This window comes from Cricetulus griseus, chromosome 4 (genome assembly GCF_003668045.3).
Source record: "Cricetulus griseus strain 17A/GY chromosome 4, alternate assembly CriGri-PICRH-1.0, whole genome shotgun sequence".
Classification (NCBI taxonomy): Eukaryota; Metazoa; Chordata; class Mammalia; order Rodentia; family Cricetidae; genus Cricetulus; species Cricetulus griseus.
This window is the reverse complement of record NC_048597.1, coordinates 76,810,864-76,834,914: the sequence shown is the minus strand read 5'-3', so window position 1 is coordinate 76,834,914 and position 24,051 is coordinate 76,810,864. Positions and strand designations below refer to the sequence as shown.

The following is a 24,051-nucleotide window of genomic DNA, read 5'->3' as shown; positions in this document are numbered from 1 at the left end:
GTCACACACATTTGTCTTCCCTGTGTCTGTAGGCTTTTACTGTATTTCATCCACCTCACCATGAACCAAAGCGCTCCTTTCTTCACTGGTTTTGCTCTCTGCCATCACCAGTTAGGCAACGGTGGCTCAGCTCTGCTCAGACCTGCACCCCATGTTTGCCATGCCAGCTGGCACCTAGTTAGCCTGTGGCAGGTACCAGAGGAGTGTGCAGGGTTCTGTGCTTGCCCAACTCACCTGCGGACTCCCCATCTGCTTCCTTCCACATACCCTTCCTCCTGCACATATTCTGTGATGTCTGTTGCACTCAAACTCCAGCCCCTGCCAGTGCTCTCTCTCTCTCTCTCTCTCTCTCTCTCTCTCTCTCTCTCTCTCTCTCTCTCTCTCTCTCTCTCTCTCTCTCTCTCTCTCTCTCTCTCTCTCTCTCTCTCTGTGTGTGTGTGTGTATAGCCTGGAGTATCTCAGCCTGTTGATCTTTGTGCTCCGGGCTTCATTGAAGTTCTGTAAACGGTGCTCTGGAGCACCCTCTCTCTGCCACTCTCTGAACTGCAACCTACTACAGTCTAGCCCTGTCTGTAGGAAGCCTGGGAACTTGTTCTGCCTTGGGAACTGACCTTAGGGCCTGCTGTGGTCTGCTGTCCTGCCTGTTGTCCTGGTACCTTCTGTGGGACCATGCATTCCTCTGACATCTTGTTTTGTCCTCCACAGCAGATGAAACGTGTTTTGCTATTAAGGGAGAGTATATGAATTGAGGAGATGGCACACTGAGTAAAGCACCTGCTATACAAGCATGAGGACCTGAATTCGGGCCCCCAGAGCCCACATAGAGCTAGGTACAGTGGTGTTCCTGCTAGCCAGAGACAGACAGATCCTAGGGCCTCATTTTCTAGCTAGCCTGGTCTAAACAGGGAGCCACAGGTTCAATGAGAGACCCTGTCTCAAAAAAAAAAAATAAAGTGAATAAAGTAGAGAGAGAGATTGAGGAAGACATCCTGACATGGCTCCCTGGCTGCATAGGCAAGCACAGAGGGTCCATATGCAGGGGAGGAGGAGTGAGGGTTGTGTATTGGGGCTGTAGATCACTGGAAGCATTCATGAGGGCTAATATTCCTGAGGGGAATCTTGGGAAGTAGTGCTATGGGGAGTTAGAGACAAGAGTTTTCTTTATGATCTGAAATTTTACAACCCGGATCTTCCCACACCCTTAAGACCCCCTCCTCTTCTGTGGTGCCATGGTGCACACATCTCTATATGTGGCCTCCGGTGGGTGTGGTGTTCCACACTGTGACCTAGGCACAGGGCTGAGATTGTGTAACTGTGTCTTTGCCTTCTTAGGTAGCAGAGTCTAGCTGCAGAGTGGAGTTAGGTAGGTGGCTCAGACCTGCCTGGGTCTGTTACACTGATCCCTGGTCCTCCAAGTCCCAGAAAAGTGGCTGTTCTAGCATGGCCTTGGGGTTGTTTGCATTTGTTCTGTATGGGCAAGACCCTGGGTACCTACAAGGGGAATGTGGTCGCCCAATTCCAACCTTGGATTTGGAAGTCGTCCTGCAAGATTCCCCTGGACCCTATGCTAAGGACAGCTTATCTGAGTGATCCCAAACCCCTGGTCCCACCCTGCCCGTGTGTGCCTGTCACCTGAAAAGTTGCATTGCCATGTGTCTGTCTTTGTGTGCTTGGATCTTAAGTAGCAGAGCGAATGCTGCTGTTCTAATTAAATTACCCACTTTGGAGCAGTGATTTAAGGCGCCTGTGAACCTCCCCACCTGAATTCAACGATTCAAGAGTCGATTTCACAGTCCTTGATTATTAAATTGGTCTATGAATAGTTTTCAATTGAACTGGAACTCAAAATAGCCTCTTTATATGTCTGTTTCCCATGAATATTAGCTCTTGCTTTACATTTGGGGTTGTGACGTACCTAGGGTGCAGGTGGCAGCTGACTGCTTCTTAGTGGGGCTAGGGGACAGCATGAGACTTCCCGAGATTGCACGATTGAAGCCGAACCCATGTCCTTGATGTCACATGGTTGGCTCTGTTTTCTTTGGTTATGTTGGTGGCCCAGAGCAGGGTTCCCTGGGACACTTGCAGGACCAGGGCCTCACAGGCCCCTGTTGAGTTTCATACATGTTTGAGTTTTCGTTCACTTTCAAATTACACTTCAGCTGTTTAAATGATTTTACTAAGTTATAATTTACAAAACCCTATATTCACTCAGATGTGAAATAGACATATTTGCAGGTGTCCATCTGACAGAAGCAATATCTGCCGCCCTTGTGAATTCAGGTTTTCTTGAAATGGTGTAATCAAAGCAAACAAAAATAATTGGATGCAGGAATGCTCTGAGCTGCAGGTGTCTCTTTCAGGCCCCGCCCCTGGTTTGTACACTTTCAAAGTAGCTGCAGTGTTCTGGTCATGGTCACTTTGCACGAATGTTACAAATGTCACCTGACAAAAGACTCCTGATGCCCTGCTTATGTATTAGGGTGTGTGTGTGTGTGTGTGTGTGTGTGTGTGTGTGTGTGTGTGTGTGTGTGTGTGTGTGTACATGTGCATGTGCCAACCTGTCTGGCTGCCTTTGTGTGGGTCCACATACATATGACACATATGTGGAGGCTGGAGGGTAACCTCCAGTGTCAGTCCTCAGGCATTCTCCACCTTTAGCTTGAGACAGGGTCCTTTATTGACCCGAGACACGATCAAATAGTCTAGAGGGTTGGCCAGCAAGCTTACAGGATCTATCTACCTGTCTCCACCTCACTTCTTTCTTAACATGACTGGTCTGATAGACGTGTAGCGCCATGTCCATCTCATTCTGTGGGTGCTGACCATCTAAACTCAGGTGCTCATGTTTGTGAAGCAAGTGTCTGTCAATTGATCTACTGCCCCAGCCCCCAGGTTTCAGTTTTTGAGAGTTTTTAGAATTCTGTTTAGGAAGAGGTCTCTCCTGTTGACAGCACACAGTGCTGTCGGTGCATCATACAACCTGCAGTGTGCCATCTTGAAGTTGGCTGGTCCTTTCCCAACCACTTCTATCATCTCATCTGGTTCTCTCTGCTGTGGTCTTGTCCTTCCCTGGGTGTAGTCATAAGGATGGGTTGGAGCCCAGGGCACATGTGAGGGGTACCATTTGGGTACTTGATCCTTGACTTTGTTGTTCTGGGGATTGCCATGTCCTCTGAAGGAGGCTGCACTTGGTGGCTATGGGATTGGTGAGGTGAAGAGGTTGCAAGGGTACTTTCTGAGGGTCTTTGCCAAGATGCTTGAGGTCAGCCTTGGAGTGGCCAACAGCCCTTAGAGGTCTCAGTCCAGAAACCTGGGATGAGACAACCAACTAAAGAGGGCTGTTGTGATGACATAGGGGAGGCAGTGACCAAGTCAGGGATGCCTTAGGAACTAATAGGAAAGTATGTATTGTAAAGGGAATCCAGGCCTGGTGGCACAATCTGTAACCCTGGTTTCTTGGAAGACCGAAGCAGGAGATTATAGGTTCAGCCTTGGAAACTTAGTGAGATACTGTCTTAAAGTAAAAAATAAAAAGACCTGAGGATGGCCGGGCATTGGTGGCACATGCCTTTAATTCCAGCACTTGGGAGGCAGAGGCAGGTGGATCTCTGTGAGTTCGAAGCCAGCCTGGTCTCCAGAGCGAGTGCCAGGATAGGCTCCAAAGCCACACAGAGAAACCCTGTCTCGAAAATCAAAAAAAAAAAAAAAAAAAAAGACCTGAGGATGTAGCTCACTGGTAGAGCATCTGCCTATAATCCTCCAGTGAGGGCCTAGAGTATGGCTCAGTGATAGAACACTTGCCTAGAATCTCCCAGTGAGGGGCTGGGGTGTGGCTCAGTGTTAGAGCACCTGCCTAGAATCTCCCAGTGAGGGGCTGGGGTGTGGCTCAGTGTTAGAGCACCTGCCTAGAATTCCCCAGTGAGGGGCTGGGGTGTGGCTCAGTGGTAGAGCTCCTACCTAGAATCTCCCAATGAGGAGCTGGGGTGTGGCTCAGTGGTAGAGCACCTGCCTAGAATCCCCCAATGAGCAGTTGAGAGCATGGCTCAGTGACAAAGGTCTTGCTTAGTATGCTCGAGGCTCTGGCTTCAATCCTCTATACTGCAAAAATACATGCATAGAGAAGGGGTAACTAGAGGAAGTCAGATACCATTGCCCAAGTATGTCCTAGTATCTGTCTTCACAAGGCATGCCTGGCACCCAGAGTGAGGCAGGACTTTCTCCTTCAGGAAGTCTTCGGGCCCAGTGCCTGGGGGGATGGGGGAGAAGACGCGCTGTGCTCCCTGTGCTGCACATCTGTGCCGACTATGACTCACATGGGAAGTGCTTGCGCTGGCAATTTAGCTCATTCAGAAGTGCCGTCCTGAAGCGCCTGTGGCTGACAATCTTTTCCATTGTGTGTGGAGTTACACTTCCCTCCCCCTCGCACCGTGTTCTGGGATCACCCTGGGTGTCTTTGAAATCCAGAACCTCCTGAAAGGCACTAAGTAGCTATTCAGGAGCTAGGAAACGACAACGAGGTGTTTGCACGTGCAGCTCTATTTTAGGACAGCCCTGTGGGGTACACAGTGGGGGATGTGTCCCCAGTCCTGGGGGATGGTCATGTCAGTCCTCATGGCTCTCCCCTCTTGTCTTCCCTGCAGTGCTCGGGGTTTGGAGAAGGCCCAGCAGCAGCTCCAGGATGAGGTCCGGCAGGTCAGTGCGCAGCTGCTGGAGGAGAGGAAGAAGAGGGAGATACATGAGGCACTGGCCCGAAGACTCCAGAAGCGCATTGTACTGCTGACCAAGGTACAGTTCGCCCAGTGTGGCCAGGTCCCACCACACCCATGCCTGGCCTTTTCTCTCTGGGTGCCCAGCTTTATCCAGACCTCTGTGAAGCTGCATGTTTTTGCCCATGGTCCGTTCCTTACATCTCCAGCCTGTATCCCACATCCGCTGGACCACAAGCCAGGCTTGGTGCTGGCCTTCCCTAGTGGCAGGCTGTAGTGGAACAGTTCAGTTAGGCTGTGTACTCTTAGTCCAGATTTGAGGAGTCTTTTGAATGACACAAAAAGTCATTCAGAGCCCAAAGCAGCAGAATACAACAGTAATCCTAGAATTTAGGAGACTAAGTCAGGAAGGAGGCAGTGAATTGAAGGCCAGCTTGGGCTCCGTACCTTGACCCTCTCAGAACAATAAGATTAAAATCAGTCTCCAAGACTCCCCTTTCCTGTGCGTCCTGACCTGGGCTGGTGCAGTGCCCCAGGGGCGTGTCCCTGTGAGCTGGCCTCCTCAGTAGCCAGCCTTTCTCCTGTCCTTAGCCACCCACACGAACAGGGAACCTGGAGTGGGCTTCATCACAGCATGGCATGAGGATGGCCAGCTGTTTCCAGCACAGCAAATGCTGTGGTTCCAACCAGAGTGATGTGCTCTCCCTAGTGCCCTGACTTCACTCAGCCTTCTGGTCCAAAGGCTTTCTGATGCCTTACATGGAACGCAGAGGTCGTCAAGTGTGAATGGAATTCCTCATGAGTATTATTTAGAGCATCTAATGAACTCTGGGCTTTCAGAGCACAAGGGAGGACATGCTGGATCTGTCCCTGGCTACATGAGAGTAGGGGGTCCAGCTTGCTGGGTGGAGAACACCCTCACCTTGATGGGGTGTGGGCATGAGGCCTAAGAAGTTTATCCATCCAGTAGATCTAGGGTGTGTGTAACCACCTCTGTGCTTGGTGGTGTCATTTGGAAACCTAACTCTTGGTACTGGTATCTCTAGGTTAGGCCACTGTTACAAAGTGAGCCATTCTCCTACTTCCTACTGCAGTTTCACAGCTACCCCTGAAAGTCCCATGCCAATTCCCCAGTGTCTCAGAAAAGGACATCTCACATTGTGTTGACCTCAAACACTTCTTCCCAGGGCTGGGGATGGACTGAGACCTCTCTTCAGGCCTTAGAGTCCCAGCAGATAACTCAGGAAGAGAGGTGGCTAAAGTGTCCCAGCATTGTCCCTTGGTTGAGAAGATGCTTCAGTGTGTTGGCATGGCTCCTCTTCTGGGCTTCAACATCATCCTTTCCGGCCTAGCGCCTGTCAGTGTGAAGCCCATGTGATGGGAATATGTGGTCACGGCCCTCAGGCTTAACAGTGCAGTGAGAAAGAGGCAGAGCACTCAGCCAGCCGCACATTCACCAGCCGTGACAAAGACAAACACTCTGTGTGCACTGACATGGGAGGAGCTGTCAGAGGTGAGGCTTAAGTAAAGACCCAGAGGATTTACTGTTTACCAGAGCATGTGAACAGAGCTGGCCCCGTTTCAGAGCCATGGTTCAGGGAAGAAGGCTGGCACAGAGCCGCTGCTGGTGCCAACATGCAGATACATGGAGGCAGAAGGTGGCCAATGTCCTGGTCTGCTAGCCCGTAGGCAGCCCACCATAGGGCTGCACCTATACTGGCAGCATGAGAAGACAGAGCTGGCTGTGGGAAATCTCAAAAGAGAGTGAGGTGGGAAGGAGATCTGCTTGATAGACTTCCTTGGTGGATGACATGCTTGTGTTCTATGCCCTAGAATCGCTATACTTACTGTGTGATGAAGAGAGAGGTCAGTGATGGGAAATTAACTTCTCCCAGTGATCTCAGAGTCATTGCCTAGACTCTGCAAGAGTCAGCTCAGAGGGATGGTTCTGAGCTCCTTAGTGCACTTCGGAGTTCCACACAGGCCTTAGAGCAACAACCCTCTGAAGCATCCTGCAAGCACAGCAGTGAGGTCCCTGCCCAGGGAGGCTCTGCAATGCAAGCCCCGGAGATGAAGCTGCCTGTGAATTGTCTGTGGGGGAGACAGCACATACGTGTTCCATGCTTCCAGCCTCTGGATTTCTGAAGTTTGTCCATCTGGCACAGACTTCTGACTCTGAGAGGCCACACCTGTTTTGTATGCTTTCTGGAGACGTCAGGGGTCTGATATGGGTTTGTGTCCATAGTGTTCCCAGATGTGTACACCTACATGGTCTGGGTATATTTGTGGGCTGGGTTCTATAGCATCCCCACATGCATACACCCACATGGTCTGGGTATTTCTCGTGTGCTGGGTTCTGTAGCATTCTCACATGTGTATACCGTGTGGTTCAGGTATATTTGTGAGTTGGGTTCTGTAGCATTCTCACATGTATACACTCACATAGTCTGTTTTTCTTTGGTGGGATGGGTTCTGTAACATCCGCACTTGTGTTCACTCACACGGTCCTGGTATTTTTCATGGGCTGGGTTCTGTAAGCATTCCCGCATGTGTATGCTCACGTGGTTGGGATGTGTTTTGTCAGTTGGGTTTATCCATAGCTGTGTCACCAGAACTGCTGTGAACTTGGTGATTGTTTGGGTTTTGTTTCAGGCTTGGGACTCGGGTGATAGTGAGGATTGGTGGCAATGGTGCTGATGCAGTGTGGCCTCTGTTGAGTTCTCATGGTGCCCTGAACAGTTTCTGTGAGGCTTGTGCCTGGTGTCCTATGTGGGTGCCTCTGTCCTTGATGTTCCGACCAGGTACTCCCATGTCAGGAAATTTCTGCTGTCTGAAAATGGAAAGCTGATGGCTCTCTGGTTCAAACTGGCCTCACCCTGACCCATGCTGCACTGCTGGACTCTGAGTGAGCAGGAAGGTGGCTATTGATTACCCAACACTGACTGATTATCTATACCAGCTGTCCCTCCGAGATAGATTCAGTGGATCGATACCCATTGCCTTCCAAGCCCTGGGAGACAGGAGTTTGACTTGCTAGGTAGCCAGCATGATGAAACTATTCATTAGGCTGGTCTGGTGAGGCACCAAGGGCATTGTTACATGATTTCACAAGCATGGTATAGTGTCTCCTGCTGGTACCTACCTCTTGAGAGCCTGACCTGGCTATCTTGGACTCCAGCTTAGCTTATTTGTGTTGGGGAAGCATTCAGTCTTCACTGTCCCAATGGAAGCTGCTGTTAGGCCTCAGTCTCTAGGACTGTTCACCTCTGCCTGACCATGCCCCTGTGTACCCCCAGCCCACCCCCTGATGGGATGATGTGGATTCTGTCCAGCCACCATCTGCATGGCCCTGGAACCGGCTGTGGTGTTCTGCATTGGCATCCCCTCCAAAGGACCTCTTTGCCTGCTTCACATTTCAGTCTACAGTGCTTGGCATGTGCAATTTTGTCTCGAGACCTTTATTAAGCGGCTCTAGTCTAAGGAGTTAATTGTTACTGATAGCTAAGAGTATAATTACCTTGGTAAAATATCATGACTATTTTAAGCAATTGAAAATTGGCTTCTGGCACTTGGTGAACACAAACCATTTTCCTATTTGAGGCGTGCTATTTCCAGTATGCACTAATATTCTACACATAGTCGCAGAATTATATTTATAGAATATAAGCAAGATTTTAATTTTTTTAATGAAAGAAAGCCTTCCACTTTTCCTATTTGGTCCCCCAAAGTCCCCAGGGGAGCAGTCACTAGAAAACAGGTCTAGAAAGAGGTGGCTTGCTGGGCCTTTGGGGACCAGTCTCATCTTTGTTACATGGTAGCTGCAGAGGGTGTTTAGCTGTCATGTGATGTCCTGTCTTAGGACCCCTCAAATTGTTTTAGTAGGCTTAGGGGTGTGTGTGTGTGTGTGTGTGTGTGTGTGTGTGTGTGTGTGTGTGTGTGTGTGTGTGTGTGTGTGTGTGTGAGTGTTTGTGTGTGCATGTGCTTGTGCATGTATGTATATATGTATGGAAATCAGAAGACAATTTGTAGGAGTTGTTTTCTCTCCTCCCATGTAGAGTTAACACAGATTGTTAGTCTTGGCAGCAGAGTGCCCTAACCTTGTGAGCCATTGTCTTTTGTGACAGGGTCTCTCATTTGCCTGGAATTTACCAAATAGGCTTGACTTGGTGGCGAGTCCCGGGGATCCTCTTGTCTCAGCCTCCCCAGCTCTAGGGTTACAAACACGAACCATTGCAAAGGCTTTTTAAATATGGATTCTTGGGTTCTGACTTGGGTCCTCATGCTTGCAAAGCAAACAATTTACCCACCAGGCCATCTCCACAGCCCTGGACTTTGCACTCCGGGTGGTGAGTGTTTTGTGTCTTCTCTGTCTGTGGAGCTGTGAACAAGTTCCTGGAGTAAAGGAGGTGAGGGCTATCTGTCCTTTGTGCTTGCTAGGAGACTGAATTGTTCCCTCTCATGAGATGTCCTCCGAGGCAGGACTCTTCACAGACCTCAGGTTCCCATTGTCTCAAGGTCTCTGCTGTGGTAGGATCATGAGCTGGCTGGCACTATGCCCTGAAGTGCCATGGCAATGGAGCCAACATAGCATCAACCCCCAGAGGCCAGTAGCAGGCTTGTGCCTGCTACTGTTTAGTACTTCTGTGAGCTACCAGCAGACAGGAGGGATTCTGGTTGGCCCTGAGGCCTGGTGAGATCTCTTCACTCTTAACCTACAGAGGTTGTGACTTGTTCCTCCTGTATGTGGTATGGTATGATTTGCAGACTGCTCCAGTGAGATCTGGAGTCCATAGGCAGTTGTAGGTTTCCATGGCTTGGATGGACTGTGGCAGGAAATGACTAAGACTGTGGTGCCGAGGCAGAGGCTCATGCAGCCCATCTTGTTGACTATTTGGTTTAGAGCAACTTGATTCTCTTCCTGCTGAAATGCTGCCATGAGGTCAGAGGCTGCACGTGCGCCTGTACTCACATACACAGTAAAGGACAATGATTTCCGCTCATATTCTTGTTTATTATACATGTACCCAGCATTACCAGCTTTCTACCTGGAGACCTCCCTAACAAGTACAGCATCTCCTTTGTTCCAGCACTGGGCAGGACACTGTGTGCAGATGAGCCCCATGCCAGTGGGAGGCTTCCTGGGTTGCCAGACCCCATCCTACTCACCTGCACAGATGGTGTGGAATCAGGTGGGACTCCAGCGCCCCCTCTGCCCTGTCCTCATACCCTTTACTTCATGGCACATGCTTGTGAAGGGCATTCTAGAGGCAGAATAACTGCGAACTAGCTGGGGGCGGGGTTCCATGGGGGAGGAAACAGAACAAGAGCTCTATGAGGAGCTGCTTCCCCAGGTAACCAGTAGAGGGGAATACTCAGTTGGGCTCTGTAGGGTTACTGTGTGTTCTCAGCATGTGTGTGTGTATTTGTTGTTCAGTTTCCTTGTGTGTTTTACTGGTCCACAGCATCTCTGGCTTCTTTGCTTTTGTTACAGCATTATGCTTTGGAGGTCTGTCCTCATCGACGGAGCTCATTCACTTGCCACTGTGATCATGGAGTGAATATACCTTGCTGTGCCTGTCCGTTTTCATCTGGTGCACCTTTGACCTTCCCCAGTATGGCTAGTGCCGTGGAATATTTTGGAACATGGCACTACGTACTCGTGTCCTTTGTGCCTTTGCTTGGCCATGTGTGTTTTCTTCTCCCCAGCAAGTTTTGTGCTGAAGGCTGCATGTGCACATTGCAGTGCAAGAAAGAGTGAGAACAGGCTGCTGTCTACCCCTGATGACCTTGTGCTCCTCTCACTCCCAGGGGACCCACCCACCCCCTGACTTTGAATGTGCCCAGATATGGACTGACATTAATGGCGTCACAGGGCTCCTGCTTTTCATGTCTAACTTCTGTTATCCTTAGTGAGATTTGTGTTGCTATTGTGTGGATCTGAAGTTGCTAGATTTTTCCATTGCATGTCAGTATTCTACCATGCAAATGAATTGCTTCTTTCATGCACATACCTGAACACAGCAAGTACTATGACTGACAGCTCTGGCTTTGGGTGACCATGGGCTTCCCTGGGATGTCAGACTACCTGCTACCCCAGTACCAGGTGAGGGTGTAGCTTGCATGCTGCCAGGAGCATGGGAGCATGGGAGCATGAGGCCATCCTCATCCTCTAGATTCACACCAACACTCCCGTTTTTTTGTTTGTTTGTTTTTTTGTTTTTTCCCCCTCTCAACTTTCCTTAGGGATGAGCAGGAATCCTGGATTCTGAGTATGACCCTTTGCTGGGAGATAGGACCCTCTTCACCTGTGGCATGCCTTTCCACTTTTGTCTCTGCCACCATGTCTGCAGGTGAACAGACGTTTTTCATTTTAATTGCAGTCCAGTGTATCGATTTTCTCTTTCTGCCAGCACTCTGGGCGTCTTGATTAAGTATCTCTACCGACTGAAGTCAGGCAGATATTAAAGGGATCTCACAGCTTCCTCCAAGCAGTCTATGGTTTTACCTTTTATGCTTGCGTCTGACAGGCGTCTGGAATTGGGTTTGGAGTGTGATATGAAACAGGTGCCCAGGCTTGTTCTGTCCTCCGTGATCTGCTGTTGAATGGCTCTGTGCATAGACGGGGCATCTTTTGGCCAGTCCATAGTGGGAAGCTGTAGTATCTGTAATGTCAACTGCTTGTGTCTGTCTGCCAGTGTCACCCTTGTCTGAACTTCCGCTTCAAGATAAGTGTTGATATCTGCCCATGGAATCTTCCAGGTCCATCGTGTTCTTTACAATTCTTTAGCTGTGGTGGCCCAGGCCTGTGAGCCCAGCTACCTGCTCTAGATTGAGTGTGAGTCACAGAGTGAGCCCAAGGCCAGTCTGAGCAAACTAGTGAGACCCCACTGCAAAATAAAATATGAAAAATTGCCTGGTGGGGTAGTTAGGGAAATGGCTAAAGAGGTGAAGTGCGACGATTTGAGTGTGACCCTCAGGACCCATGTCAGAAGCTGGGTACCCAGGCTGACAAGGGGACCCAGTGGGGAAAGATGCTTGCTGTCAAGCCTGATGACCTCAGTCCCTGGAGCACATGTAAAGGTGAAGGTGAAAACTGACTCTATGAAGTTGATCTGACTAACACATGTTTATCGTGGAGGCCTCCCTTCCCAATTAAATAAAGTTGAAAAAGAAAAGAAAGGGCTGGAAAGATGAGCTTTTGCTGTTTTCTAGAGGACCCATGTTTACTGGGATGCTGGAACTAACTGCCTGTAATTCTAGCTCCAGAGGGCCCATCATTCTTTCTGCCCTCTGGACGGACACACACACACACACACACACACACACACACACACACACACACACACAAACATCTTAATTTTTTTTTTGTACTTTTCATACATGGGCAGCCCCACACCCACAAATTGCTCAAGCAGAATGCTTGCCTAACATGCATAAGACCCTGGCTTCCATCCCTGGGACAGACAAATAAATAGAGTGCTCCCACAGATCTTTAGGTCCTCTACACCTCCCTGTGTGCATCTGGTTACTCCCCACAAATGCTGCTGGGATACGATTCAGACTGCAATGAGTTTATGAATCATTTTGGAGAGAAATCGTATCTTAGTGTTGTTTAGTTTTATAAGTGGCATTAACCATCCCTCATTTACTGAGATGGTCTTTAATTTTTCACAGCAAGTTTTATAGATTTTACACTAAAAATCTGACACGGCATCGGATTTTCCTCCCTGGCTATTTGCTACTCACGGTGTGTGTTCTTTTGAAAGACTTATTTTTAGGTTATGTTTTTGTATTTGTGGATGTACACATGTGAATGGGGGTGTCCGAGGTGGGGGGAGAGGAGTCAGATCTCCCAGAGCTGGAGTTATAGGCAGTTGTGAGCCTCTTGATACACGTGCTGGGAGGTCAGCTTCGGTCCTCCCCAAGAGCAGGAAGTGCTCTCAACCCACAAGTCATCTCCCCAGCCCCTTCTGGTGGGTTTTAATAGTGTCTTGGTGACTTGTATTTTATTTGTCTTTTGTCTGATGGGTATAGTCAGGCCTGGGTGATTTCCCTTATAGGTGACTCTGCTAACCCTCAGAGCAGCCTGCAGAAGAGTATGCTGGAGGAGGAAGCACCTGCACACTGAGGTTGAGAAGCACACATACTGTGGGCTTGTTGTTTGTTGGTTGAGTGATCATGGAGTCACTGGAAGTTGTGATGATAGGTGCCCCTTATGCATGTGACTGAGCTTCTCCTGCAGCACTCGTGCAGTGGTTGTGCTGCAGGGCGAGCATGGGTGGTTAACTGTGCCGTCCTGTCACCCATCTGCGCTTGTATTGACCCATGACCTTCAGGATGTAGAGCTGTCTGGCCATGGCTGTAACCCTGCTTCCTATCCCGGCTGAGTCTGGTGTTCAAAGCATCTTGTCAAAGCAGAATATCATGTTTGTTGTTTTTACTTTTGTCAGTTAAGCTGTATCACACTAGAGCAGTTTTAGGCATCATTGATATTATTGTGTGTGTGTGTGTGTGTGTGTGTGAGAGAGAGAGAGGGGGGGGCAGAGAGAGAGAGAGAGGTGCAGAGAGAGAGAGAGGCGCAGAGAGAGAGAGAGGTGCAGAGAGAAGGGGGGAGGGAGGGAGGGAAGGAGACAGACAGACAGACAGACAGACAGACAGACAGACAGACAGACATGTAAGGCTGAATGCACTCAGGCCAAAGGAGGACATGTGTCCCCTTCCCCCATTACCCTAATTCTTTGAGACATAATCCCACTGATTGAGCCCAGGGCTTTCTGGGTTTTTGTTTGTTTGTTTGTTTGTTTTTGGTTCAGTTTGCTAGACAGCAATTCCTGTGCTCTTTCTGTCTATATGCCCCCATGGTGCTACAGGCATGTGTAGCCATGCCCAACGTTTTTATGTGTGTACAGAGAGTTAAACTCAGGTCTTCATGGTCCCCAAGAAAACACTCTTAAACCCTGAGCCATCTCCTTGGCCCTCAGCTCTATTGTTTACTCTTATTATTATGGCACCTCTCGCCACTCTGGGACCTTCACAGAACCTGTCTCTGCTCTCATCCTGGCCTAGTAGTGACTGGTAGTCCCCTGCCTCCAAGGCAAGCGTCAGTGTTAGGTGGAGGCTGGTGGGTACTGGGGTTGTGCTGTTTGCTTAGCCATCTTCCAGCCAGTGGTGGTTGTCCTTTGGACCTGGCTTAGAGCTCCAGCCACTGGATGTTCACTACTGGCTCCATCTTCAACTTCTCACTGTCCCTGGGGTATGGGACTCCAGCCACAGAGACGGGAGTCTTCCTGCTCACTGTCTTCTCTGTGCAGAAGATTCTGGATCACAGGGAAGCTGTTGTTGTTTGTGAAATGGTGTTCCCCATAATTCTGCAACCTCCTGAGTCTGCTGCAGAACGATCCTCTGGCAGCCACACAGGCTGCCGGTTGGGTGCCGCGGCCCTCTTTTTAGCTCAGCCAGTTGAGATTTGAGTGTGGCTTAGAGGCTTGGCTGAGGCTTCTTGGCAGGAATGGGTGCTCTGTTCTCTTCTCATTGTATCCTCTGCACAGTCTCAAGCCAGAATCTGTGTGATGTGCTCTGCACTGTGGTGTTTGCTTCTATGCACTGGTGGCGAGGGAGTCCCTCATATAGTACTGAGGCTTGAACCATGGGCCTTGAGCATGATTGACAAGGATCCTGCTACTGAGCAACATCCCTAGCCCTTTGCAAAAACTCACTAAGTTGCCCAGGCTGGCCTTGAGTTTAGGATCCTCCTGCTTCAGTCTCTTGAGTAGCTGGAACAGTAGGCCTGTCCAATCAGGCGTGTTTGGGAATCCTTTCTTGAGTCTTCTGTTCAGCCCTTACTCCATAGGAGGGTCTGGTCCAGATGATCAGACATTTAGTTCTTGAAGGCCTCAGGACCCTTTTGAGTTTCAGCAGCTACCCACGTTGCAGCCCTGGCCTTTCTTCCTGGGAAGCTGCAGGGCCCTCCCTGGTGCCTTGGACGGGTTGACTTGGCACAGGTGTGCAGATAAGAACTTGACTCCATGTGGGTCCTCTGTGTTCCCTGGGAATGGACAAAGGGGAAGGCCTTTTCTGGGGTGTGGCTCCTGGTGTGCTTCCCTTCTTTCTGCCTCCAGTACCTAACCTGTCTCCTACTTGCTGCAAAAGGGAAAGAGACTCACCATGGCTCTGGGCCTTTCAGATCTGATCATACTGATCACTCTGGCACTGAGTTGGACTCTTCCCTCTCCCTCTCCTTCTCCCCCTCCTCTCCCCTTCCCCGTGTGTGTGTGTGTGTGTGTGTGTGTGTGTGTGTGTGTGTGTGTGTGTGTGTGTGTGTGTGTGTAGGTTAGAAGTTGACATTCCTTCCTCCATCACTCTATACTTCATTTACTGAGTCAGAGTTTCTTGCTGACCCTAGACTTTGTCCCTTCAGCTAATCCATAGCTGGCTTGCTCCAGGGATTTGTCACTATGTCACTATGACTGCTGGGTTGCCATGCCCACCTGGCTTTTCACGTGGGTGTGGAGGGTCTTAACTCTGTTCCTCTCTGCTGATATGTCTCCTCAGCACTTCATCTAGTGTCTTCAAAAGATGGAAATGTGTCAGGCAGTGATGGCACACGCCTCTAATCCAACCACTTAGGAGGCAGAGGCAGGTGGATCTCTGAGTTTGAGACCAGCCTGGTTTACACAGACAGACAGACAGACAGACAGACAGACAGACAGACAGACACACACACACACACACACACACACACACACACACATGTCTGTACACGCATGCCACACACCTGAGTGCGTCTCTTTATTTGAAGAAAGACTGGAGTGCCAGTAGTGTCAATGGCTGTGGGGACACTGCTCAGCATTCCTACACATTCTCCCTTGCAGCTTGTTTGGAGACTGGGTTGCAGATGCTCCTAGCGTGGAACAATAGAGACCCCTTAGTACTTGGAATGAAAACATGCATGCATTATGGGGTAAGACGAATGGAGTGCTCATATCATTGGAGATGGGCCTGTATCCTGCTGAGCTGGGAAGTCTCCTCCATCTAGGGGTCCTGGAACTAGCTACAAGGGTGTGTCTGAACCCCACTTCTCTGCTCAAGGTTTCTTGTGTGGCCATCTGGCTCTGAGTAGGAATGTGACAGCCATTGCTTTCCATCTGTGCATCCCTGGTTTTGATGCTCACTCTCCCATCAGAGGCCATTTGTTCCTCGTGGTCACTTGTTCCTCCCCTTGTGTGGCTTTCTGTCTGCTGTAAGAACATGTGCTGGGTGAGATGCGACTGCACTGTTTCATCCCTGCCCCTCTGGGCTCTTTCACCTCATGGCATCTCTGGCTCTGTACCTGAGTAACAAGATGGTACCAAGTTGGTTTTTTTGTTTTCTTTCTTTCTTTTTAAAGGTTTTTTTACTTTAGAATTTTATGTGAATGGGTTTTTTGCCTGCATGCATGTATGTGCACATGTGTGGGCACTGCTTACAGAGGCCAGAGAGCAGTGTCAGATCTCCTAAAACTGGAGTTACAGACAGTTGTAAGCTATCACATGGTGGTGGGAATTAAACCTGAGTCATCTTAACTGCTCAACTATATGTCTAGCCCCTGTGCCTGGGTTTCTGCACTCCTCACTGCCAGCTCTGAGACACACTGCAGGGAAGCATGGCACAAAGGGATGGTTCTGTCACAAATGAGCTACCCAGCCAGTTCCAGTTCCAAGCCTACTGACTTCTTACTTAAAAGTTCCCTCCAATTCTGCTGACATTGTCAATCAGTTTGGATGTCCCCCAGCCTCAGCTCCTGCTGGGGTACTGCTCTGTGCAGCGTGATGGCTCTCTTTTCAGAAACAGCAGTGTCTAATCTGAACTGTAACATGCATGTTCAAGTGTTTGTGAATCACCTGCTCCTGCCTTTCTGGATCCCATTTCTGGTGGGTTTTGTTGTTTGTTTGTTTTGTTTTGTTTGTTTTTTGTTCTTTTGAGGTAGTCTCATGTGATCCATGTTGGTCTCAAACTTGATCTTGAACTTTTGATTCTCGTGCTCCTACCTCTCCAGTGCTAGCATTACAGATGTGTGCCACTTTGTCCAGATTGAACCCTGAGCTTCATGGATGCTGGGCAAACCCTCTGCTGAGCCATAGTTCCTGCCTTTCTGGGTTCCATTTTGTCAGTCAGGAAAGAACACACTCATTTGCTCTGGGAGGATACCATTTTCAAAGTCACTTGAAAGCTATCCTTGGCATAGTACTTTTGCATCGTCCCACCAGGTGTGCCACTGGAACTGGGTTGTGACAGGAAAAAAAAGTTTTCAGGGAGAAAAGCAATTTTAAGAAATAAAATGAGATCAAAACAAAATGCCTTTGTTCCCTCTCCAAGTTGCAGATGGTTATTAAGATAGGGGCTCTTGGGTGTATAGGCAGGAGGGGTTTGCCTCTGGCCTCTGCAGCTGATCCATGAAAGCAAGGTGACCTTCATGCAGGCCATTCCCTGCTTTTCTAGGATCCAGAGCTGCCCAGGGAAGATGGCCTTTTCCTGATCACCCTCTTGTTCACCATGTACCTCCAGGCCTTTGCCTGTGCTTCCTTCCCCCCTGGCATGGCCATCATCCTGCCCAGTGATGGCTTCACCTGCTCTCCTCTTCCCTTGTTTTTGACCTTCTGAGATACAGACCCATTCCATCCAGGCCCTTTGGCACAGCTGTTTGCAGCCAGTTAAAACCTGGCAAATGTTGGGCTCCTTCATCTGATGGGTGAAGAAGCTGAGGGCACAGGGAAGGCACCTGCACAAGGTCATGTGGCCTGGGAGATCTCCAACCTGGCATGAAGGTGGCAAGCCAAGCCTCACTGCCTGCTTCTGCCATAGCCAGCCTGCCTGTAAGGGCATAAAGGTGTTATCCCCAGCCCCAAAGATATGTGGCCCTGTGCCTACCCTCCACAGAATTTCGGGGATCTGGAGACACTGGTACCAGGCAGCAGTTACAGATGCTTTGGTTTCTGGTGGCATGGCTTAAAATTATCTACCTGGAAGGTGGTAGCAATTGTCTTTTCAGTTTTCCAACAATGGAAAAAGTGTGGCTGTCAGTGGCAGAGTAGTTGGTGGTGGATAATATGGTACCCATCCCTGCCATCTTCCATCCTTCTCTGTGGTTAGCTGACACATTTTGGGTGATGATGATAGCCATGCAGGACGCTGTGGCTCCTGGTCTTGGAGATGATGTCTGAAGGTGTTGAGTCTGTGTGGTTATTGTCTGTCTCCCTTATGCTGCTCTGCCACCACTTAGTTTGTCCCTTCCCAAAGGGCACCCTCTAGATTGCTGGTCTTTTCACCCTTTTTCAGAAAGCCTCCTAGAGAGGAATTGGTATATGTAGTTGGAGGCCACACCACCCTGCCGGCCCTGTCATTGTTTCTGAAACATCCTCAGGGTCCCACAGGATGGGGGGTGGGGCATAAGGGATAGCAGGGATGGCAGGGTGATTCTGGCAGGTGCAGGGCAGAGCCTGTTTCTAGAGGGAAATGTAAGTAGGGTGCTTGTGGGTTTGTTTTCTATTAACCTTGACTTTCTAAAATACTGCATTCATGAGCTATTGATCTTGATCTTCAGATCTGTTGTGAACATCCTTGAAGCCCAAGCCTGGGTTGGCATCCCACTGCCCTGCATCATCCTGGTCCAGGGTACCTTTTTATTTCTGGGTATCCACATCCCAGCTCAGTTGGAGTTTACAATGCTGGTGCTACCACATGTGGTGGTACACTCCTTTAATCCTAATGCTTGGGAAACAGAGGCAGGTAGATTTCTGTGAGTTCAAGGCCTGCCTGGGCTGCACAGTGAGACTCTGTTTCAAATTTCAAACACCTAAAATCAAAATACCCAGTACCTTAGCTAGGATTAGGTGTGGAGTCCCAACCCAAGGCTACACACTAATGAGAGGGGAGGAGCCAGCCTGGCTAGGTGCCCAAGGAGAGTTTCTTAGGCCTGGTTCTGGCTTTCTCCGCTCAGCACAGGTGGTCTATGGCATAGCTTTCGGGGTGGGGCATGTGGCCTCCCATATCCAGGGAGGTCAACAAGGCACCTGAGTGCCACCAAAGGCCCAGCTTGTCCCCAACACTTAGTTCATACATGGAACCCTCCTTGCCTGCCGTGAAGACCTTGTCCAACTTTTTCACACCATTTCGAAGAAATCCAAATCTTTGAATAACCTTGGTCCTGAAAGGAAAGGCGCTGGCTGTAGGTGAAAATTGATGGTGGTGCTCAAAGGCACGGTTCCCTGCCAAGACAGCCTCTCGAGTGCGGCTTCCAAAAATAGCCTCCACAACAGTGGTGCTGGAACTGGTCCCTGCTCCGCCCGGAACCCGCTCCAAAGATGTTGAGCCTGCAGCAGCCTCCCCTGCTGCCCGGCCTTCATGTCTGCCCTTGGCCTGTGCTGGCCAGATCAGCACAGGGGCTGCTACTGTGTCATTCCTCATATGACCATCTTCCAAGGATCCCGTGGGATCCCTAAAGCTAGCGTGTGGGGGTGGTCCCTGGCCACAGATCAGAAGGTGTGGCAGACAGGTTCTATACTTTGGGAGGATAAAGAGCTCTCAGGCTTGCTCCCTCGAGCCATCCACACTTCTGGTTGTCATGATTGGGTTTCTCTTTTTCTTTTCCTTTTTCTTAGTTTGAAACAGGGTCTTAATGTGTTTTTCTATGTAGCCCTAGCTGGCCTGAAACTTGCTAGTTAGACCAGGTTGGCCTCCAACTCAAAAGGTTATCAGCCTGCTTCTGCCTCCCCCTGAGTGCTAGGATTAAAAACATGCATCACCATGCTCAGATTTTTTTGGAGACAATTTTTAATGTGTGTGTTTGAGGTATATATGTTTTTCTTTTCTGTTTTTTGCCTGTGTTTATGAGTGTAGAGGCCAGAGGGCTGCATTGGATCTCTTCCTTATGAATCATTCTGTACCATATTCCCATAGTCTTTGAGATGCTGTTTGTCACTGGGCTGGTGGGGGACGGGGGTGAACTTCAGGGAATCATCCTGCATCCCCAGTGCCATGCTATGTTCAACTCATATGTGTGGGTGGTGGGGATCTGAACTCAGGTCCTCATGCTTATGTGGCTAGCTATTGACCAGCTGAGCCATCTCTTCAGGCCCTGTCATGGTTTATGCATGAGGTCTTTTCTTCACTTTTCTGGAGTTCTATTTTCTGAAAGGCTCAGCCATGTGCTTGATTCCAGCAAACCAACTTAACTTCCATTAGCTGTTACTACAGTAGTAATTCTATGGGAAAAACTCACTTGCAAAATACGAGTAGAATTTGAGTAGAAGAAGAAACTGCACCTGATTTAGGATAGTTTGCTGCCCAGGAATTGGAGGTGGGGTAGGGAGGGAGATTGCTGGTCAGGTGTGTGAGGCAGATCTTCTTTCCTGCATGTTGCTGCCCGACTCGTGTCCTAGAGGCAGGGCTGCCAATGTTTGCACATACAAGTGTGAGGATGAGTGTTTGTGTATCTGTGAGCAGGCTGTGTGAGCACTGTGTACACATGTATGCATGTATATGAGTGTGGTGTGCATGTATGTATGCATGTATGGGTGTGTATGTCCTGGAAAGCTGGCATCTTCTGCTGTTGCAATGTTTTTCCCTTGAGACTCACATGGAACATTAAACCCAGTGGAGGAAGACTGGCCGTGACCATCGTAATAGTGATTAAATAGCAATAAAACAGGATCAGTATTTACAGACCTGGGGTACTGTGACTAGAGGGTATTAAATACCATCCATCACCAAGTGGAAAGCAGTCAATAGCTGGGGTGCCATTTGGAACTAATGCTCTCTTGCTTAACTTTCCCAGCAAAGATCCTCACTGGCTCCAGTAGAATCCCATGGAGGAAGAGGGGAGTCCCATTAGAAGAGAGTGCCACCAGCTTACTTCAGAGTCCTGTTTGGAGTTTGCAGTGCTGTCAGAGGGGTTGAGCTGTCAGCCTGTGCCTGATGATGACATGGATTGAGCCTGTGTGCATGCTCGTTACTGGCTTTTGCCTTAGGTCAGCTCATTGTGAGTTTGCAGAGCTGGGGAGAGCTGGGAAATGATGCTAGCTAGAAAGGCCTGAGGACCAGAGGAGAGAGCAGCATGGGCTGAAGGTGGTTTGACTAAGTGTGTGTGTGTGTGGCGGGGGGGAGGGGGGAGTACAAAATAGGAAACCCATGGGCTCTCCCTAGGGCTCTCACTCATCCACTAATCGAGATAGTGAGGTTCGTCCAGTTTATGGTGTTAAGTGGCCAAACCTGGTATGTGGTTGTGCTTCCCAGGGATTCTGGGTGGGGCTGGAGCACTGCTGCAGTTCCCATTAAGTGAGGAGAGAGCCTTTTACCAGGGTGAGGTCTAGGGGCTATGGGGTGACCCCAGCAAGGTCAGGGGTCCTGCCTCTCCTTTGAGAAGAAGGTGGGATGTTGGACCTTTGTTAGCACAAGATATTACCTTGTGACTTTATGAAGCCTGAGTTTAGTGTCACTTTGGTGAACCAGTGGTGGGCTGTAGGGGCTGTCAACTCCAGAAGTCTTTCCATCAGCCTGTATTTATGTTCTCTTTGTTCATTGCTTGATTTCTAGACAAATCATAGAGAAATAGGAAGAGTGCCTATACTTCCACCTTCCAGAGGGTTTCAGCCTTCTGGACTAGAAGTTTCCAGTATGTTAAAGAATCTGTCTCCTCTGGACTTCCCAAGTCAGGCCAAAGAAGAAGGTGGTACATGGCCAGGGTCTGTCTGATATTGCTCTAGTGAGAAGTGGGTGTGGCTCTGCTTATAGAAAGCTATCACCTGTGTTGTAGGCTGGCTCTAACCAGTTCCCAAGGCAGCTGGCAACATATGCAGGCCTAGGAGAGTCTCCCTCCACCGTGCACTGGAGAAGCAGCTGGGTCAGCCCAGCTTGGCATTAGCTCCTGCATGTGCACCTCTAGGGAGTAGTGGTTTGTGGCACCCCCCGCCAGGTATACTGGGGTCCAGCACTCAGCCAGCCTGCCGTGAGACAACCCTCCCTCATAGTGCCACCACCCCTGGGACGGGGAGAAAGTACCATAGTGTATAGGGAGCCTAGGGGGCCATGCCACTTTCTCTGCAGTGGTGTCTGGGCCTCTTTCTGGGGTCCCTGGGAGCACTTCATTCTTAATTGCAGCTAAGGTCTCCTTTCGTGTTGTAGGGCAGGCCTAGCCGATGACATCCTGGGCCTTGTTTTGGCCATCTCCCTGGGACATTTCTGAGGTGGCCCTGGCAGAGACTGGCAGAGACTCACTTGTTAAGTGATAAATTGGCTTCGTGTCACTCTCTCTTCTCTTTCCTTGAGGAGTCCTGTTAAATTTTTCACTTTGCTCTGGGGTCCGCAAATCCCACTAAGTGACCGTCGCTCTTCTGGGGCTTCCTCCGGCGCTGTAATATTAGCTCTTATAAGGGCTCTATCCACAGCCTGATGGAAGTCTCTAAATAAATTAGATCCACTGGTTAGCCTTCGCCACTGATTTTTATTAACCTCCGGTTAAAGAAATATTGCTGGCTACAGCAGCGTGATTTATTCCAGAAGAAGCCAGCCTCATTTAAGCCCCCTGCGTGTTCCCGAGAGATTCAGCATTATAGAAAATGCAGAGCCAGGGCTGACATGGGGTGTGTGCTTGGGGGGCAGGGCAGCCTTTCTGCAGTGACCTTGGGAGGGGTCATAGTCCACAGCCTCTGATGGAACAGGGTCAGGTCAGACACATGTCTCCAAAGTGGAGCAGAGGACAGGGGACTTTGGTGGAGTGGGAGTGACCTTTCATGCCACTACTGTCCCGTACAACTACTCCTCTCCAAAAGCTCCTTTGTTAGGGGCACATAGCTCCTGTATTTCCTGCCCTTCCTCTGGCTGTGCCATCTCTCAAGAGAGCTTCGGTGTGGAACTGGGTGTCTAAGTCATGTGCTCAACCTGGATTTTAGGCTTTCTCCTTGTGAAGAATGAGGCCCACAACATGCAGATTCTGGAGACAGCCCAAGGTGCCTGGGACTCAGTGTGTGCTTGGGGTTCGTGCCTGACTTCCACACCCCAGACTGGTTCTGAAGCTGAGACCACTTGCTAGTCACCTGAGTGATGGTTCCAGAGGTGCTTGCTGTCCTGGATGCTGGGTGTGTGTTTGTAAAGACAGTTTCATCTCTGTGTGCTCTCAGAGGCAGGCCTGGAGTCCTCCCATGGGGAAGTAGATCTCTCAGGAAGCAGGACTGCTGGACTGCTGACCTTGCTGTGTTAGTGGCCCCAGGCAGGCTTCCTGAGCTCAGACTGCATGAGACCCTAGCTGTGAGCCCTGTTCAGCAGCACACCGCAGCCTGCAAGATGAGGTGGGCAGCCATCCTCCCAGAGCCATTCTCCTAGAGGTCCTAGTCACCTAGCTGTCTCTGACAGTGCCATTGATGAAGCCTGTGAGCCAGGTTAGAGGCTGACCTGGGAGCCCCATGCAGCCTGGCTACCATGGGCTCTTCTAGACTTGGCAGCAGGTAGGTGTTGGTGCCCAGCCTATAGCTAGTCCTTCCCAACTGCAGCTTGCAGAGGGCTCTTGAGGAGATGGCTGCATGGATTTTCAGAGGGTTAAAGTTAATTAAAGAGCTCTCCCATGCTTTCATTTCCTTGTATCTGTCAGCTATTTACATGCAAATGCGCGCCTGCCACTGAGGCCTGGAAAGGTGTCAGCTTCTCTGCACATCATGGGAGAAAGTAGCAGGGAGCCAGCCCAGCCTAAGCATTGTGAGCTTGTCCCATGCCCTGTGGACAACAAGGGAGGGGGCCCAAGCATGCTCAGAAGTCAACAGCAGGCTTCTACCCATGATGTGGCTGACTTCAGTTTTCTCCATTAAGGCTGCTGCTCGCACTGTGTAGCTGAATGTATTATGCATGGTAATAACTTTGCATAAGCAATTTTATAAATTAGGAGGATGCAGAGAGGAGGACACGAACTTTCTGAGTCCCCGGGTAGTTCCCAGGAGCCCTCTTCCTCTTCAGGGTACCCATTGGCAGTGGGAGTCAGTGGTATCCTGTGGAGAGGTGGCCGTGGTTTGCGTGGTGTCCTGGGGTGCACGTTGAATGACTAAATATGAGCACAGGTACTATGTGGGATGTACTTAACTGCAAGACCAGAGGCCATGATGCTGGCATGCCCACAACATCAGAAGGTGGATGGTGGCTGCTAGTGTTCATTTCCAGTAACAGACAGTCCCCTGATGTTGTTCCAGGGTGATATTCTCTCTGACCTCTGCCAATGGGCACGAGGCAGCTTTGCCTTTCCCTTGGACAAAGCTGGGTGTACCCTGGGGCTTGCTTTATTGGCAGACTGTCAGGGAATGGCAACCAGGGTGGCTTAGGGTTTTGT

The 24,051-nt window shown here is 49.8% G+C and overlaps 1 protein-coding gene across 1 annotated transcript in view; it reads left to right on the top strand.

Moving 5' to 3' along the window:
- The window catches only part of Mad1l1 (mitotic arrest deficient 1 like 1), a 310,200-nt gene that overhangs the window by 124,176 nt on the left and 161,973 nt on the right, over positions 1–24,051 (top strand). The window contains 1 exon segment of the mRNA NM_001246783.1: positions 4,641–4,785. Within this exon segment, the coding sequence (NP_001233712.1) occupies positions 4,641–4,785 (145 nt within the window).